At 45.6% G+C, this 18,974-nt stretch overlaps 3 protein-coding genes across 3 annotated transcripts; 2 read left to right on the top strand and 1 right to left on the bottom strand.

Moving 5' to 3' along the window:
* The first annotated feature begins 210 nt into the window (after nt 1–210).
* Nucleotides 211–990, top strand: LOC127303723 (uncharacterized mitochondrial protein AtMg00810-like). Its single transcript, XM_051334429.1, has 2 exons — nt 211–606; nt 979–990. Exons 1-2 carry the CDS (start codon nt 211–213, stop codon nt 988–990), a joined length of 408 nt encoding a protein of 135 aa, XP_051190389.1.
* A 136-nt stretch (nt 991–1,126) lies between these two features.
* On the bottom strand, nt 1,127–2,311 carry LOC127300518 (uncharacterized). The gene has a single exon (XM_051330647.2). It carries the CDS (start codon nt 2,033–2,035, stop codon nt 1,250–1,252), a length of 786 nt encoding a protein of 261 aa, XP_051186607.1. The 5' UTR covers nt 2,036–2,311; the 3' UTR covers nt 1,127–1,249.
* A 4,129-nt stretch (nt 2,312–6,440) lies between these two features.
* LOC139831647 (uncharacterized) lies at nt 6,441–7,199 on the top strand. The gene has a single exon (XM_071820962.1). It carries the CDS (start codon nt 6,441–6,443, stop codon nt 7,197–7,199), a length of 759 nt encoding a protein of 252 aa, XP_071677063.1.
* The last annotated feature ends 11,775 nt before the right edge of the window (nt 7,200–18,974 follow it).

The following is an 18,974-nucleotide window of genomic DNA, read 5'->3' as shown; positions in this document are numbered from 1 at the left end:
CGGAAGTACGCCCACGAGCTTCTCGAGCGTGCAGTGATGCTTAACTGCAACCCTGCGCCTACTCCTGTCGACACGAAGCCCAAGCTCTCCGCCAGTGATGGGTCGCTGGCGTCCGACGTGCCGTTCTACCGCTCCATCGTCGGTGCTCTCCAGTACTTGACGTTGACGTGACCGGAGCTCCAGTACGCTCTACAGCAGGTGTGCTTGCACATGCATGCTCCTCGGGATGCTCATTGGGCCGCGGTGAAGCGGATTCTGCGCTACGTCTGTGGTACCCTGGGCTACGGCTTGTCGTTGCATGCTTCACCCACGACGTCCACCGACCTCGTCGCCTACTCGGACGCGGACTGGGTGGGATGCCCGGATACGCGTTGCTCCACCAGCGGCTACTGCGTCTACCTCGACTCGTCGCTCGTCTCTTGGTCCTCCAAGAGGCAGCCCACCGTGTCTCGCTCCAGTGCTGAGGCTGAGTACCGCGCCGTGGCTAACGCTGTGGCTAAGTGCACATGGCTTCGACAGCTTCTGTCCGAGCTCTCTCTTCCCGTTGACAAGGCTACGGTGGTCTTCTGCAACAACGTGTCGGCTGTCTACCTCTCCGCCAACCCCGTTCATCATCGGCGCACCAAGCACATCGAGTTGGACATCCACTTTGTTCGGGAGCAAGTTGCCCCCGGTCGCGTTCGAGTTCTTCACGTACCGACATCTCAGCAGTTTGCCGATATCATGACAAAGGGATTGCCATCCACGACTTTTCCTGAGTTTCGCTCCAGTCTATGTGTTGGTGCCGACCCTTCGATTGTGGGGGGGGGGTGGGGGGGGGGGGGGTGGTGGTGTGTTGAGTAACATATTGTATAGGTATAGGTCTTCGTGTTTTCTCAGAGTTGTACCTGTAATTGTACATGTGTCCGCCTATATATATGAGCAGCCGGCCCTATTGATGTTGTGCAATCTCCAATAACTCTTCTACACGGGTAGCAGGCGGGATACTAGTCGCGAATCCGTAGTCGCATTGATCCGATGTTTAGCAAAACCCAAAACTTGCCGCCACCATATACGATTTGCTTAGATTTTAAAAACATTTCTTCCCATGTTCTATGTACATAATATTTCTATGTACATATGCACATAATATTCCTACATATGTACAAGTAGTAGCACATTCGCACGTATTGCTCTACGCAGATTAAAAATAAAGAAAAAAATCTAACCCCGACAGGCCGACAGCATTACATCAGCGCCATTTCATTTCCTAGTTTCCTACCATCTCCGGCGACCTTCCGCCGTTGTCCCGGCGGGCACCGGCCAACACTGATGTCTCCTTCTTCCTGCCCTCCTCTGCTGTCGCCCTGAGTTTCTCCACCTCCTTTCTCAGCTTCTCGTTCTCCGTCCTCGCCTTCTGCACCGCCGCCTCCTCTTGCACCGCAACCTCCGGCGCGGGCGCTGGCTTCCCTGACCGCGTCTCCACCGTCACCTTGCCAAGAACCAAGAACGGCAGCCTCCGCAGAATCACTCCAGCCGCGCCGGCCTCCCCGGTGGCGGTTATCTCGGCGGGTATCCTCACGCCCCACCGGATCCTCACCGCCCCTGCGCCGCCGCGCACCGGCACGACGCTCCTCATCGTCACCTCCGACGGCGAAGTCCCGCCTGATCCGCCGGCTGACTCGAACCGCTTGCGCACGGTGAAGTCGCCGAGCGAGGGCTTGAGCGCGAGCGAGAAGGAGACGGCGCCCGCGGCGCTGACCTCGACTGCCATGGTGATGGCGGAGGCGCCGGCCGGCCCGGAGGAGGGGCAGCCTCCGGGGCCGGAGCCGAGGACGAGGGACAGGGAGAACGGGGACGATCCCGCGGGGCGGTTCGGCGCGTAGGAGAGGCGGAGCGACGGGAGCGCCGCGGCGGCGGTGGCGAGGGAGAGGCGGAGGTCGGCTGGGTCGCCGGCGGTGAGCGATGCGACGGCGGGCACGGAGAAGAGCGCAACGGGGAGCTTCGCGCGGAGCAGCGGCCCGGCTTCGTCACGAAGCTTCAGCGAGGCCTTCATGGCTCCGAGTCCGAGGGCAAACGGCTCATCGCGTGGACGCGTGCTGCACGTGTCGGACGGTTCGCTCGCCGTCGCCGGCGACGAGAGGGCAGCTAGGGTGGCGATATAGGTCGTCGCGCTCGTGGACGGCGGTCTTACTTGTTTCGTGTTGAGGTGTGGGTGTGGTCGGCGGCTGGCTGCTGGCCGGCCGGCGTCGGAGTTTGGGGTCGTCGGTGACACGTGGATGTGCGGTTGGGCTCTAGGTGAGGAACTGCTGAGTGCGGACTACGTTGAGCTGAGCACGCGTTTAGTTCGTGGTCATGGACGCGTGTTATTTGTGGCCACACACGCGTGAGCAGTGAGTAATCTGTAATCAAATGTACGACGTGATTTAGAAAATGGTACGGTGAGTCGATCAGGCAAAAGCAATTGAACATCTGAAACTTATCACTTATGTGTTTTCTTCTATGATCTTGTTGGAGGCATTATTTTGAGAGAGAGGACTATCTTCAGGGTGAAAACCTAAGATCTTTGATCGAACGACGACGGTGTTAGAGCATTGTTGCCTTTCTTGAAGGTGTCGTTTTTGGAGAGTCTGTATTTCAGGTGTTGTCTTGGTGGTGAATGTATTGCTATTGTTAGGCTCGAGATACTGTAGCGGGACTTTTGTTTCTTAGTTTTCTTTTCTATTTTTTGGCCGTGTGCATCCGTAATGTCATTAGGGTGGTGCGTTGTTGCAGAGGCTGAATGTAATTGGTATCTTTTGATATTAATATATTCCCTTTATCAAAAACTAGCACAAATGCCCGTGCGTTGCTACGGGTTGAATTATTTTCTGTTTAACTAACTCGTACAATTGATATGTCTATATATGTGCATCGATCAAAACCAAATAGCATAGAGATTTTAATTTACATGTCTATTATATTGTATTAGTGAACATAATCATAACACCTAGAAAAAAAATTCGACTCACCGACCTCAAACCGTATCTATCCTCATCTAACTCTTGAGGTTTGTCACTCCACACTTCATTGTAGCATGCACATAGCCGCCCGCACGTGCCCCGTCTATCCATTTCTGTGAAATTAAAGAAAAAAATTCAGTTTTGTGACTTTTCTATTTATTAAAAATAGTTTTCAATCTGAAAATACTTGAGATGGAAAATGAGAAAGCAAGAAATAAATTGTCGACTCACCAACCTCAAACCCTACTTATCTCTAAAGAGCTCCAAGTTCCCTATTTTTTGGTGGCTCGAGGTTGTTCCGTCTGCCATCTCCAATTGTGTACGAGGATAGTGGGTTTTTGTGACTTGTTTTACTACCTTGGTATGCCCGTGTTTGCTACTGATGAAGGCTGCTCCGCCGCTCTCCCTCCTCGGAGCTAGCCTTCCAACCAGAGATTCGTCTAGGTGGCGGAGTCCTTGCTCGCCCATGCAACGGCTCATGAGACGGGCTTGCGAAGCTCGCGGGCTAGGGGCGACGATGGAGCCCCTGCTGCCGATGCGACGACTTGGGAGAAGCGATGGCATCGCTCGCAGGATATCAAAGATCCCGGACCTTTGTTTGCCGACACAATGACTTGAAGATGGGCTGGAAGCGCGCGTGGACTCCCTGCTCATCGAGGTGACAACTCGCGAGACGGGCTAGTGGTGGCTGCGGACTCTGCGCGTTGATGTGGTTTCTCGTCCTCATCTAACCTTCGACATCTTACAGCAGCTTGCTCAGACCATAGCCCCATCTTGTTGTCGCCCGAGAGGACTGATATAGTACCTAGGCAAAACAAACAGTTTCGGTACGAACTGATGTGGGAGACACATGCAGAATTTTATTCAGCGGTGGAACAAGCCTGGAAGAATGCGGGAGAGAGCACTTGCTTGGCAGATGTCCAATCAAAACTAGAAAATCTGACGTCAACCCTGAATAGTTGGAACAGAGACACGTTTGGCAGTGTTAGACTTGAGCTGCGTACTTTGAAAATAAAGCTGGAGGAATTGAGGTCTGTTCCTACTAGAGTTGGTCCATCTAGAGATGAGATTAAAATACAAGATCGGTTAGTGGAGTTAAACCATCGGGAAGAGATCATGTGGAAACAACGGTCAAGAATTGAGTGGCTTTCTGAAGGGGATAAGAATACAAATTTTTTTCACAACCGATCGAATGGTAGAAGGAGAAGGAATTTTATATCACAGTTGACTCGCAGTGATGGATCATTAACTGAAGATCGGGAGGAGATGAAGCACATGGCCAAAGTTTTCTATCAAAATTTGTATTCATCGGAAGGGGTGTCTAATATGCAGGAGGTTCTTGACTGTGTACCGACCAAAGTCACAGAGGAAATGAATGAGATGTTAGGACTCCCATATACTGAACTGGAAGTCAAAACGGCCTTGTTTCAAATGTTTCCATCCAAGGCTCCTGGGCCAGACGGTTTTCCAGCACATTTCTTTCAGCGACACTGGGCTTTATGTGGAGAGGAAATTACGAGGGTTGTAATGCGCATTTTAATAGGAGAGGATGATTCAGCAAGTATTAATTCCACTTTGCTAGTACTCATTCCGAAAGTAGCAAGCCCAAGTCAATTGTCCCAATTTAGGCCAATTAGCCTATGCAATGTTTTGTTTAAAATTGCATCAAAAGTACAGGCAAATCGTTTGAAGCTAGTACTTCCAGAGATTATATCCGATGAGCAGTCCGCGTTTGTCCCTAGTCGTCTGATAACAGATAATATAATAACAGCATATGAATGCTTGCATTTCATGAAGAAGAAGAAAGTCAGGAATAGAGCTTTTGGAGCTCTAAAGTTGGACATGATGAAAGCCTATGATAGGGTGGAGTGGGTTTATTTGGAATCCATTATGAAACGTTTAGGCTTCCGGCAAAATTGGATAGATTCAGTTATGAGGGGAGTTCGGTCAGTCTCTTTTTCAGTCTTATTTAATGGAGAGAAGACCGAATTTTTTCAACCCTCAAGAGGTATTCGTCAAGGAGACCCGCTGTCTCCTTATCTGTTCTTGCTTGCTGCAGAGGGACTGTCGTGTTTGCTTCAACACAGAGGTAGCACAGGCCGACTAGAGGGACTCAAGGTGGCGAATTCGGCGCCATCTATAAATCATCTGTTATTCGCGGACGATAGTCTCCTTTTCTTTAAAGCAAGTTCAGAAGGTGCTAACGACGTGGCATCAATCTTAGAAGCTTACTGCCAAGCTTCGGGGCAGCGTATAAACAGGGACAAATCTTCCATTTTTTTCAGCAAAGGTTGTCCTAATGCGGTGAGAGAAAACTGCAAGGTTATTCTTGAGGTCATGAATGAATCTCTAAATGAGAGATACTTGGGTATGCCTTCAGATGTTGGGCGATCAAGAAGTGGGGCTTTTAAATACTTGAAAGACCGCATTTGGAAGAAAGTACAGGGATGGATCGAGCAATGCCTATCGGTCGGAGGGAAGGAGGTACTTATTAAGTCTGTCGTTCAATCAATCCCAACCTTTTCGATGTCTTGTTTCAAATTGCCCAGAGGCCTATGTGAACACATCAATGCTATCATCAGAAAGTTTTGGTGGGGAAGCAAAGATGGGGCCCGAAAATCTGCATGGGTTTCATGGGACGTTATGACACAACCAAAAAATTGTGGAGGTATGGGTTTTAAGGATATAGAACTGTTTAATCTTTCGCTCCTTGCTCGTCAAGCGTGGAGAATTCTGACTACACCAGAGAGTCTCAGTGCAAAGGTTCTAAAAGCGATCTACTTTCCTGAAGGTGATCTTCTGTCAGCTTCTCTTGGAGGCTCCCCATCGCAGGTTTGGAGGGTTGTGCATGAGGGCGTTGGTATCCTACGTCAAGGCCTGATCCGGCGTATTGGTGATGGACAACTGACAAAAATCTGGGAGCATAATTGGATACCACGTGAGGAATGGCTCAGACCTTACTCCGTAAGAAAGACAAACTCTCCTATAAAAGTTTCGGAGCTCATTGATCATACCTCGGCTTCGTGGGATCAAGCAAAGTTACAAGCCCATTTCCTGCCGATGGATATTCAGTATATTCAGGCGATTCCTTTGAGTTCGATACCTTTTGATGATGAATGGGCATGGTTTTTTGAGAAGAGTGGGAGTTTCACTGTTAGATCGGCCTATCGTATGATCAACTCGATAAAAAGGAGGAGAGAGATGTGGTTGGATCATCAAGCGGGTATCTCCAATATTCAGGAAGAAGAAGGGGCATGGACTAAACTGTGGCAGTTGAAAGTGCCATCAAAAATTAAAGTTTTCCTATGGAGGTTGGCACGCCACTCTATTCCAACGGCTGATGTTCTACATAAGCGCAACATGTCCACCACAGTTGGTTGTCAGCTCTGTCATGCGACCACTGATTCTTGGCGTCATTCCTTATTGAGTTGCACTTTGGCTAGAAGTGTATGGGCACTCATGGATGAGGGTCTTGTGGAGCATATCTCAGTAAACGAAATACCTGATGCAAAGCAATGGCTCTTCATGTTGAATGAATCCATGAGTCATGAGGATTTCACCACTGTTGTTGTGAGCCTGTGGGCGATCTGGACAGCTAGAAGAAAGGCTCTCCATGAAGAATTGTTTCAAAGTCCTATGACTACCTTTGGTTTCATTCAATCTTATCTCAAAGATCTTCAGCTGATACCAGCAAAGGTGGAAAGTAAGGTGGAGGCAAGTAGAAGCACTTCATCAACCAAAATGATACGACCACCTCCATCCTTTATGAAGATTAATGTTGATGCTGCTGTCTTGCGTACTGGAACAAGGGGATCAGTGAGTGCTTTGTGTAGAAGCGAGCAGGGTGTTTTTGTTGGTGCTTCAACTAGGGTGATTGACGGGGTTTTTGACCCTGCGATCCTGGAGGCGATGGCGTGTGCTGAAGGTTTGTCACTGGCTCAAGATCTACAACTGCAGCGTATTTATCTAGCTTCAGACTGTCTAGAAGTGGTGCAGAGTGTGATGGCTTCATCTATGGGAAAGTACGGTATAATTATAAAGGAGATCAAGGCAAGGAAAGCGGCTTTCGATCAGGTACAAATTTGTCACGAAGGTAGAAAGAATAATACAGAGGCGCACATGCTTGCTCGCAATGCTGTTTCTGATGTTGTGGGGCGCCGTCTGTGGCTTTTGAATCCCCCTGATCATGTACCTCATACTATTTCTTTCGATGAATAAAGCCGTTTTAAACCCTCAAAAAAAAAATCTAACCTTGAGGGTTTGTCGCTCCACACTTCACTGGATCATGCATGTCACGCCTCTCACGTGGCCCCTCTATTCCTTTCGATGAAACTAAAGGAAAAAATTCAATTTTGTGGCTTTTCTATATTCATTAAAAATAGTTTCAAATTTGAAAATACCTGAGAGGAATAGAGGGTACTAATAGTTTCAAATTTAAAAATAGTTTCTAATTTTGTGGCTTTTTTATATTCATTAAAAATATCTCGATGGGGTAGCGTGGGGTGCGCTTTCTGGCGGATGTGCCAGAAATGTGTTGTACTTTGGCCTTCTAGCCCTTCTTCTATGAAACAAATACGTCTATCCTTGAAAAAATACCTGAGACAAAAAATGAGAAAGCACAAATATGTACATACATATAGTATGTACGACTGCTCTGTTGTGGCGAGAAAAAGACAAGAAGCTAGCTCCATACGTCTTTTTTTTAGGATGAGCTCCATACGTCTTTGAAATGTGCTTGGAGATATGGAAATGAGAATTGGCTGGGCCCCATGCAAGCGCCACGCCAACAACTCTTTCCACGCACTCGCCGACGCCTTTTAATGCATCGACGCAGCGTCTCAGCGTTACCATCGTCTCAGCTCTCACAGCGATGCAGCCGCATCAGTTTTGCCATCGTCTCAAGCTGTCCCATCGTCGATCGCGTCAAAACCAATAATTATTTTTGGAAGACGGCTAGACACGCGTTAATTCATCATTAGGAACCCGAATTATGAGCCAACCTCTTTATAAGGGGCCTCTCTTCCTCTCCCACACACCAACCGAGCGAGCCTCTCTTCCTCTCCATCTCCAAAGCACCACGCACTCAAGCGAGCCTCTCTGCCTTTCCGAAGATGCAGTACACGGGACCGACCTTCCTCCGTCCGCACACCAGGCCGGAGCTACTCTATCCGGCGGACGTCCTCGTCGACAACACGCTCCGTGTGTGGGCAAAGTCGAGGTGGAGGACCGAGATCGAGCTCACTCGAGAGTTCCTCGACGAGGGCTTCTCCCACCTCCCACCGGGCTCGCCCGTCATGTACTACGTCAATGAGTCTCGTGAAGGCGTCGCCCTCAAGCTGCTCACGATCACCTTCGCCAACCGATTTGACGCGTACGCCCTCCTCGGTGAGGTCTTCTGGTGCGGCTGCGAGTCAATCTTCTTCACCACCTACAACGTCTTCACCGATTGCGACGCCATCTTCTTCTCCGGGAAACCTATGTGCTGTCTCCCGTACTACAAGTGAAGACGCTGGTGAAGACGGTGGTGCGGCGCAGGTGCTGCGGCAGGTGGTGCGGCCAAGATGTGTTCTCGTCAAGCTCGTCACATTTTTTTAGCTTTACGTTTTTATTTTCTATGTGGTTCCGTGTCGAGTCGTGTCAAGTCGTGTGTCACTGAACTTATCTATCTAGGGTACCCATCTATCTATCTATCTAGGGTACCCATCTATCTATCTAAGTTATTTCCGTGTAATGGTGGAACTAAGCATCTTATGTATCGAATTTATCTAAATTATTTTGCGTGATGATCTGGCTACCAATATTTGCATCGTATATATCTTAGTTTTCTATGATTTCGATGTAATATATCAAGGGTGTATAAATTATGAAATCACAAACATGGATCCAAGTATGAACTTTGATGTAATATAAGTAGGGTACCTATATAAGTATGAAACAAAAAATCACAAACACGCAATGCTTGAAATCAGATAAATGCACACTTTTTCTCTCGCAAAAATAGAAAGATGCACCTTTTTTTGTTTGATTATTTTTCCAACCTAAACCACAAACACGTAATGCTTGAAATAACAAAGACGCACCCTTTTTTTGGTTAAGCAGCGTGCATAAACACAAAGAACAAACATATGCGTCCTTACACCATAAACCAAGTCACGAACTAGAACTAACTATAGCTAGATTTCTTCCTTTTGCTTTTCAATATCTGTCCGTCCACCCACTGGTTACCAGAGCAATCCTTCACGCTACCAAACAAAGCGGTCTTGGGTTCGAGTCCTAGCCGCACCCCTTTTTGTTTGTTCATTTTTCACCGTTTTTTTAAACACCCTTCTCATCTGCCCAAAGCCAAATCTTTACCACTATCGAATTTTGATCAGATTTATTTATTTCAAGCTTACAAGTTCATACAATTTGAAGCTTACAAATTCATCACAAATTCATGCCTTTCCATACAATGTCAACATTAAACCTAGTGCGATGACAATACCACCTATAAATGCACAAATGTAATTCCAAATTTTTGATTGATCTTCGAGCTCTCTAATCTTCTGGTTCATCCACCTTAGCTCAAAAGCTACCTCTCTGTCAATGCGTGCTCCGCCCTGCGTCTCTTCTGCACTAGCTATCGCGGCGACCCGTGTCGTCTGTGGCAAGATGGGCAACCATTTTTCGTGCTCATCTAGCAGCTGATTCATCAGCGTCTGGAGCAAAACATCGACCCAAACGAAGAAGCATTTTATCTGCAAGCACACGAAAGAGATCAACCACATTGAGCACAAACTATGCACAAAATACTGAAATTTCCACTATTCTTACCCCTTTCTCGCTGCTGCACACGTAGCGGACGATTGGTGTTCTTCGGTGTGCGCGAAATCCTCCGATCAACGGGCGCCCGGCACCGCGGACAGAGGAGGATCGGCATCTCCATGCGCACCGGAAGCTCGAACCGAGAGGTGGCACGGGAGCTAGAAGAAGACATGGATAGAGGTGGCGCGGTATCTGAACCGTGAGGTGCTTCTGGCAGACGGTTGCGCCCTCCGCAGCTCCCGCCGTCGGCGGCGCTCCCCGTCAACAAGGCCCTCTCAGTCGCCCGCGCCGCACCTCTGCGAGGGGCCGTCTCCAACCCCGTCGATTTCTTCTCACCGCTGCGAGCTCCGCCGCGCGATCAGGGATTTTAAATGGGGTTGAGCTCCAACGGTTGCCTTGTGGGTCCCACGTGAAACGGCCAGCAACGGTCCTCTTTTCAAATGCGTCTCCGCCTGGTCCCACCTGAAACAGCCGGTCCTCTTTTGAAATGCGTCTCCGCCTGGTCCCACCTGAAACAGCCGAGTCAAGGACGTTGACCTGAATGAAACGGCAGACTCACGGAACGTCACCTCACCCGAGCAGGCTAAGCTGTCCCAGCTCGCGGGCGGCGCGGCTTGCGCTCCCCTGCCGCCTGGACCACATCCCCGAGCAAACCGAGCTTCCCAGCTCGCGGGCGACGTGATTGGCGCTCTCCTGCCGCCTAGATCACCTTTCGCGAGGGCGCCGCCGATGTGAGATTGAGGAGAAGCTGAGGAGATAGGGATGGGGACAGGGTGAAGCCAGCACCATGCGCCGTCGATGCGGGATTCTGGAGAAGCTAAGGAGGGAGGGATGGGGGCGGGGCAGAGCTGGCACCGGTGAGCAGGGACGCGCAGAGGAATCCGCAGGGAATCGCTGCAGGGGTGGGCGTGCTCGCAACGGAAGAAAAAAACTGAACCGGTTTTTCACTTTTCGATGGCATGTGCAGTATTATGCGATTTGGTGGGAGGGCAAAACGGTCCAAATAAAAGCTGGACGAAAATTTTGGCAGAAACCTTAGCTCCTTTATTATTAGGCATAGAAATGTATTTTCTTCTAAACATAAAAGAACAATGATGAAATTCAACAAACTATTCCTTCTGTTTCACTATGTTGTAGTAGGCATTAGGTTTTACCAAGACAAGATTTTTACCCAAAAAAAAACTTAATATGGCATTGAACAAAATTTGACCATATGTATCTCTTTGCCTCCATAAAAGAAGGTACCCTCCACACACCTCTAATCCTCGCAGCTAATTCCATCGGTCTTCGTCGTCTCCGGTTGTAGGTTATTGACAAGGCGGGAGAAACAATAGATTTTTTTTTTGGCGTTTATGGTGGGTATTGGTCTAGTATGTTACTCCCTCTGATCTGATTAAATTGGCGTTGGTGCATGTACGTGGTGTTCGGTGGTATAGCTAGCACTCACGTCATTAAAACCGGCTGGAGGGAGTAGATCTTTGTGTCAATCACCGTAACGTGATTTGGTTGATCAACTCTACACTTAGGGGATCTACCACACTTGTGATCCATTCTACCCTTTTGACATGTTTCAGTAAATAGTAACTGTCGAACCCACGAGAAACAGAATGTGTAAGTGATGATAGGTGAAGAAGTAATTGAGGTTGTTAAAAAATTATAAGAAATGATTGCATTTAGGTTTTCAAATAGAATACAAGGATGCAATAATAATAGAAAGGTGTCAAAATTGCTCAGTCCTCTAGGTTGCAAGAGGACGAGTCTGAGATTGTACTTGTAAGACGTAGAAGTTCTCGAAGGCGGTATGATTATTTGTTGCACACATATTTCCATGTAAAGCACGATGAATGAATTTTCAAGTCATGCTCTTACAAAATGGAGACTAAGATGGGTGCACCCCATTTCAATGAGTAATTACCCCTATTGATTGATCATATGCCATAATTCACGAGAAAACAAGTGAGTAATTAAGACATAAATATACAACCATCGTCGTACGTTCTAGAGTCCATGACTTAGCACTCTATTGCAACTCCAAAAATTAGAAAACGCTTTATAACATCTCCGTCCTCCGCTCATCCATTCTTTGTCCTAAGGTGCATCCATATGAACACACAAATATAAAGTATAGTCAACTTCCCTATATAACATCATAGAACCATAACGAAAACATGGAACTATACCATATACTAACATCGTACTCCATGAAAATAAGGGCTAATATATCATATGCCGTCACTAACATAGAGAACTACTCAAAATGGACGAGACATGAAAAATAACATAGTGTGAAAGTATAACTTCATCAACAAAGAATAATATAGTTTTTGCCAAGCATGCAAAGAAAAAAAACAAGTTATCTAGAGGATATTGATCTTACACAAATTTTGCGACGTGGATGAAGTCGATTGCAAAGACGCGATCAATGTTGTTGGTGGAGATGGTGACGTTATGCTCCATCCAACATCAAGGAGACGTTGGTATTGACGATGATGCATATTTTCCCCTTCTTTCCACACTGAGACAACAAGGTCAGGCCTCAGGCGAAGGTTTTTTTTAGGTTCATCGCGGTCTTAGAAAATTCGACGAAATTTAGGGCAACTCTATTCTGGCGAGACGAAGATGGTAGACATGGCCCCCCATGCTGTGTGAGGGTCTGCGCGCTATGGGCATCCTTTTTAAACCAGTAGGGCCTATTTTTGGCTTCCTGTAGGAGAAATAGAATTGCAATATTTTTCTCTAATTAATAGAAGTCAAGAAGGCTCCTAAAACTTAAAAAAATGAAAATAAGGGTTTTATGCCTTCTAAGGTAAAAAAAAACAATACTATAACTTTATTAAAAAACCCATAAATCACCTATATCTAGATAAGAATTGCACAAATAAGCTAAATAAATATAAAACTAAACAAAAAAATCTAAAAAATGGATGATACAAAATGGAGGGTGGAATTTTCGAGGATGTGCCATAGGTAGCTTTGGTTGACGCGCCGAGATACGTGATAGTTGTTTTCTGGTAGTACAATGTAAGAATACACAAAATAATGTCATCTCGGCATTCGCGTTGACGAGGACGTACACACTGGTCTACACTGGTACAATGTTTAGATACACATCGAGCTATTTAATCGCAGACCACTCAAAAGAAAAACAAATGAGTCGTGCCAGCTCAACATAGTCGAGTACAAAACCCTGTTGGCACTGCATAACTACTATACTAAACCTCAACCACTTCGATTTTTCTCATAATTTTGGATTATTTTTGAATTAATGGTGAGCAGACACGTACACGATTTAAATGCTTTGGTTCTCGTGGTGTTTCTTCGTGTGCAGTTTGGGTACACTCAGAAGATTTTGTGGGAGGTAGAGTTTGATGCAATGCGCCATGTGTCTAGGCCGGTCCGTGCTAGCTCCTTTCTTTTGTTTCGCTGGTATGTTATCTTGGTTATTTAGTAATAAGAAAATCTGGAAGATGAAAATACCACTAAAAATAAAAAATTTCGGATGGTATCTTCGTCGCGGAGTTATTCTTACCAAAGATAATCTTGTCAAGCGGAATTGGCATGGAAGTACTAGGTGTGTTTTTTGTCATCAAGATGAAACTATTAAACACCTTTTTTTCCAATGCCATTTTGCGAGATCTATTTGGTCAGTCATCCAAGTTGCTTCTACCCTGTATCCCCCGACTAGTGTAGCCAATGTCTTTGGCAATTGGCTCCACGGTATCGATTCAAGGTTTAAGTTGCTTCTTAGGGTGGGGGCGCTAGCAGTTATCTGGGCACTCTGGCTAAGTAGGAATGACAAGATTTTTAATGATAAAAATTATTCTTTGTTGCAGGTCATCTACAGATGTACAGGTATTCTCCGTTTGTGGTTACCTCTTCAGCGGATGGAGAACCGAGACCTATTTACGGAGGTCTGTACACGGTTGGAGGATACGGCGAGGGATACTTTTTCCCTACATGGGTGGCAGCATAGTCTACGGATTGCAGCACCACCCACACCATAGGCGTTTTATGATTCATCGTTCCGACATGTATTTCGCCTAGTTTTTCCTTTATAACTGTTGGTTACAGACTTTTTGAACAGCTGTGTGCATCCTGGTTATGCAGAGGCTGGATGTAATTGCTTTCTCAAAAGTAATAAAGCATCCTTTATCGAAAAAAAAAGCTATAGCTGCTAGGTACTGGTTTGCAGCACTGTGCATCTGCACCGTTCTTGTTCTTTAGTTGTTGTTTAATTTTGGTGGGATCCATCTTGATCGTGGTGTGCCTCCAGAAGCGGCAGCTGGCTAATTAGTTACGCGTGGCGTCCCGGGGATGAGTAGCTTTTAAGTTTGTCTTTCCTACCACCGGTCAAAGCGGTGGCAGAGTATACCTCTTCTTTTTCTTTCTTTTGCTTTTCTTCTTGCTCGCGGTGTTGCTCAATTCCCACATGGCTACCAAGCTGCCGACCAATCTGTGGGCGTGGGAGAAGCTGCGGCGTCCTTGCATTGGTGGCGAGAGCCAAGATGGATTCAATGGAGCAAGAGGAGGGAACCGGAGCACGTCCTCTGTCGGACCCGGCGGCGATGGGGGCGGCGGGAACACGAGCGTGCCCATCTGGGCGCCGACGCCGGCGGAGGAGGACACGACGGCGGTGGCCGAGGCGGAGTGGCGCAGTGCGCTGTCGTGTGTCTCGCCGCTGGCTTAGTTTGGGAGCGCAGCGCCGACATTCCTGAGCACAGCCTTCCGGCCCGCGCCGACAGCGCGTGCCGCGCCTCGACGGTCGCCCACAGCCGGTTCTTCTGCTCCCGGCACGACGCCACCGCGCCCTCAGTGTCCTCCTTGGACTGCCCGCACCCCATCGCGCCCTCACCCTCTGAGCAGCGAGGTCGAGGACATGTGCACGCGTGAGCAGTTTGGTCTGCTCTTGTTTTCTTGGCGCAGGGGTGTGTGTTATGGGGATTCCCACGGGAAAAGGGAAGGCCTCAAGAGCCGCCATCGCCAGGAGCTGTGGATCGCCGCCGATGCCGCCATCCTATGCGACCCTGTGACTGGGAGTTCGTGCCGCTGCTGGCCGAGGGCCAAGGTGTGCCTCGCGCTGGGAGCCGCCTCCGCCGGTTTGTCAGGGTTGGGGCGCCTTCTCCTTAGGCGCCTCAGTGTGTTGGAGCAATCGAGCTGGCTGCCTCGGTCCGCATCTCCGGCATCTGCTGCTGCATCTAGCAGATCCAACAATACTTTTCCTTGATTTGCATCAGGTATTGTGCTTCGTCCACTCTATTTTCTTGCCACGGTTTTAATTTCTCCTTAAAACGTTGTTCATGTGCTGCTGCATCTAGGGTTCCTCCTTTGGTCGTTGTGGCTGCTAAGCGTGGTTATTGGCGCCTCCCCTTCTTTGGCGCACCTATGCTTCCTTCTGCTACAGATCCGGGCCTATCTGGATTGCTTGGTAGGTCTTCATTGCCAATTGTGAGTTCTGGTTTCAGTTTATGCACGTTTATGGACTTCTCCGTTTTTACTTAAGACCCCCGCTTAGCTTTCAATTGCCATGGTCTGCTGAAATGATTGATTTGTTCAAATGTAAGGTTCTTCGGATGAATCGTTCCCAAATGTAATTTCATTATGTCTTCTTCTCACAATATTTTAGGTTCAACTTGCAAAACATTATTCAGCATGATTTAAAGCAATTTATATGTTGAAAAGAAGGTGTTCAAATTAACAGTTGGGAAATTTCAATTGTAGGTTTATTGAAAAAACTAGAGATTAATTATAACATATACTTTTTAATCCAAGAGTACCTAGGAAATGTAATTATAACATATGATATATCACAATTTTTTTATACTTTTGTTTAGCAGGAATATTAGCAAATCAGAGTTGCCGGTAGTGGAGTAGTACGAATTAACAGTACAGTACCGACCAGGTTTCCTGTTATGTTTACTGAATTGCATTTTGAGTAATTTCAGATCAACCAATGTTTATTATTGATATCGAACTTTTTGCTAGCCTTTTAGTGGCTCCTAATATTGGTGCTCTAAGGCGATCTCCTTGCACACTTCGAAGTTCATTGTTGCTTATGCTAAATGGGTCAGACGCAGTAACGGGAGGTTTTTGTTTGATTTACTGTGTTAATACATCCAAGTGGCCATGTATAACTCTGAACTTTTATGGCCAAGTGATTTCCTTTTTTTCACCTTCAAAATGGCGTGTAGTTCTAGATGTAGTTAAAAATATTGTTGGAACACTTTTGCTCAATTCAACTCCTACAAATTGATGCCATTTTGAAAGATTGTTCAATGCCAATTGCCAAAACCATGTGTATGTATAAGATGCAACTCTCTGTTCTTTTATTGTAATCTATATCAATAAGTTATATCTCTGTTCTTCTTTTATTGATAACTAACTTTGACATACTCACAGTCCAACTAAGAAATCGATATTTATTTTGTATTTGTGAATACAGGTATTGTAGCTACTTGAGTTTGGGTAGTTCAGCTAGATGTAACAGTGGGCTTTGTTTGTTGTAGATATTTGAGTTTGAGTATGCAGTCCCACCGATAGGCTAGCAGGCAGGCACCTGACAGTTGCTGTGCCAGCCACACCATATTGGTTCCTCTCGATCAGCGTTGCTCTATATTAAGAGGTGAGATACTCATTTTTAGATCAGAGAATGCGAAAAAGCCCAAGCATATACCCATTATGTTGATAACTCATTTATCTAAGATTAATAGATTTCTTAAAACTCTTTGATGGTTTGTTGGCATCTTTTATTTCCATGACCTAACAAGCTTGAAGTTTGGACTGCGGTGTTATTATAAGAAATAGAATCCAACATGATTATTGTGGTTTGCCCTGGTAGAGTGAAAGAAAATCCCTGCTCTGTCCTCTACACCTTGGTCATACACATAGAATAGGTGATTTACTAGTGTTATCAATATTTAAAGAAGCTTTGTCTTCACTTACTTATTCATCTCTGCGCACCATGTTACCTTACACAAACTGTATTATCATTTTATAGAGACGGAGGTCACCCGAATTGTTAGCCAGATCCTGTTATTGTCGACCTATTCTAAGATAGGAACCTTGGGAACACAGTAGCACCTGACACATGCTAGGTTGTTGTGTCTTGGCAGTTCTGAATCGCTTGATGCATTACGGTTTACTAAAAGTTTGTTATTACAAACAAATTGGCAAAGGACAAGTATGTCTTCATGCTAGCATACCTCTCCTTTATAAAGCATAAGTTTGTGGTACTACTAGCATTACCTGAAACTCATGCAACCTTTTTGAGGCCAAGAATTTAGTAATCACCTATGCGATCGAGAAAATAAATCACCAATTTTATACAAATAAATGAATCAACAACTTTGTTTCGTGATTTTTGGCCAAAAGTGGTTGGCACAGTTTACCTTACTCAAAACTACCCTTGCAAGCTAGCTATGTCAGATGTTCTCCTAGGCCCTTCATCCATAGAACTATATATACACTTATCCTTAGTCTTTGGGTGGAACCTACAGAGAGGAGGGGAGCAAATAAATCTTTGCTATTCCCATAGTCTCTTTTTGATGGGTGGATGAGAACCGAAGGGAAAAACACATGAGAAAACCGAACCAATTCCCCTCACCATTAGCTCATGTTCTCTAACAAGTAGGTTGCTACAAAATATGAAAATGAGTGGCCAAGATTATTTGGTCTGCAGTTGACTTCAATTTGTGTATATTGGAACCAATCTATTCTACCTTTTCTCATTTTGACTGATTTCTTGCCGTTAAATAAACTGTACTAGCTATGCAAACAACATTGCTCAAAGATGTGTCAAAAAGGTATATCGCTGGAAACTTCTTGCGCGTTTAGGTTGAATATGTGAAAGTAGAGACAAATACTGGATAAATTGTATGTGAATATATGAATTATGTGTCGCCATGATAGTTTGCCAGGTACAGATTACACAAAATATCATTACTTCGATTTTCCTTCTTAAAGAGTAACTATTGTTTGGTAGAAAAGTTGGAGTTTATAGCACATATGTACTGCCTCATGAACCATTTAGTAAAATGGTAGTACTATTTATTTTTTTGATATATCCACTTGTATTTACTTCTATATGCTGTCCTGAAGATAGTCGGCTATTTTCAGGAACCAATGATATATGGTTTGGGGAGCACATATGTGTTGGGTTGTTGATGTTATAATATTTGGCCAGAGCTGATCCAAGGTAACACTATAATTTGATCTATTTTGAGTTTATCAATCAATGTTTCCATATTTTATTAAAAGGCCTATGGTGCTTACTTTTCAATCGAGTTTTTTGTTCTGGAAAAAAAACATTGACTGAAATTGTCAGATCCTTTACTTGTATTGTATTATCAGTTAACTGGTGATTCATTACTTCACTTTATTTGTACTAAAACAGTGCTACAAATTGGAGTTCGTCCGTGCATACACATGTATTTCCTCATAAACCAATTGGAAAAATAGATGTAATATCCATGTGTATATACCATCATTCATCACAAAATAACAGTGGCTCAGACCTCGATAAACATGCTCAGCGCTCAGCATATATGAGTGATCTGTATTGTGTACTGCCTGCGAAGATGCCAACTACCATACAGATCATGGTACTCCCAGCGCACTTGACAAATTCAACACAGAATTCGGCGGACACTGAATGCAAGCGCCATTAAAGTCTGTGTTAGCCCGTGCTCTCTTCGCTATTTGATGATTGTCTGGTTGTTGCCTCATGTGTAACCTGTTTTTGTTTCTTTTACATTCCGTTATATTTCTGTTCTTATGTGCAATTATGTTGTTTCACCTGCACGGCGTAATCTATGTATTTTATTCTTGTTGTATTTCTTCTGGTTGCTGGTTTGGTTCAGTGTCATGCAATTATCTCTTAACAATAAGAAGATCAGTTCCGTGCATTAAATTTCCTGGCCATGCAGAACAATAATCTATTCACTTCTAAATGTGTTTATGATTGCTTATCTCCATTTCCTATCACATCTTCATGCCACCGTTATAATTAACATGGAAGCACCCTTTATTCTCCAACTCTAGGCTACCTCTAGGGCGCGGCGTGCCGCCGCGCCTGTCCTTGCTAGTATTAGTAAACGTTGAATAAATTGCGAATTTTCTTCAACGAGACGTGCCAACAGCCCACGGCACACAAACTGGTTCAGATGCCGGCGTGAAATACTTACCTGCTTATCC

This window comes from Lolium perenne, chromosome 5, assembly GCF_019359855.2.
Source record: "Lolium perenne isolate Kyuss_39 chromosome 5, Kyuss_2.0, whole genome shotgun sequence".
Lineage (NCBI taxonomy): Eukaryota > Viridiplantae > Streptophyta > Magnoliopsida > Poales > Poaceae > Lolium > Lolium perenne.
The sequence above is the reverse complement of the archived record's forward strand: the minus strand, read 5'-3'. Positions and strand labels throughout refer to the sequence as shown.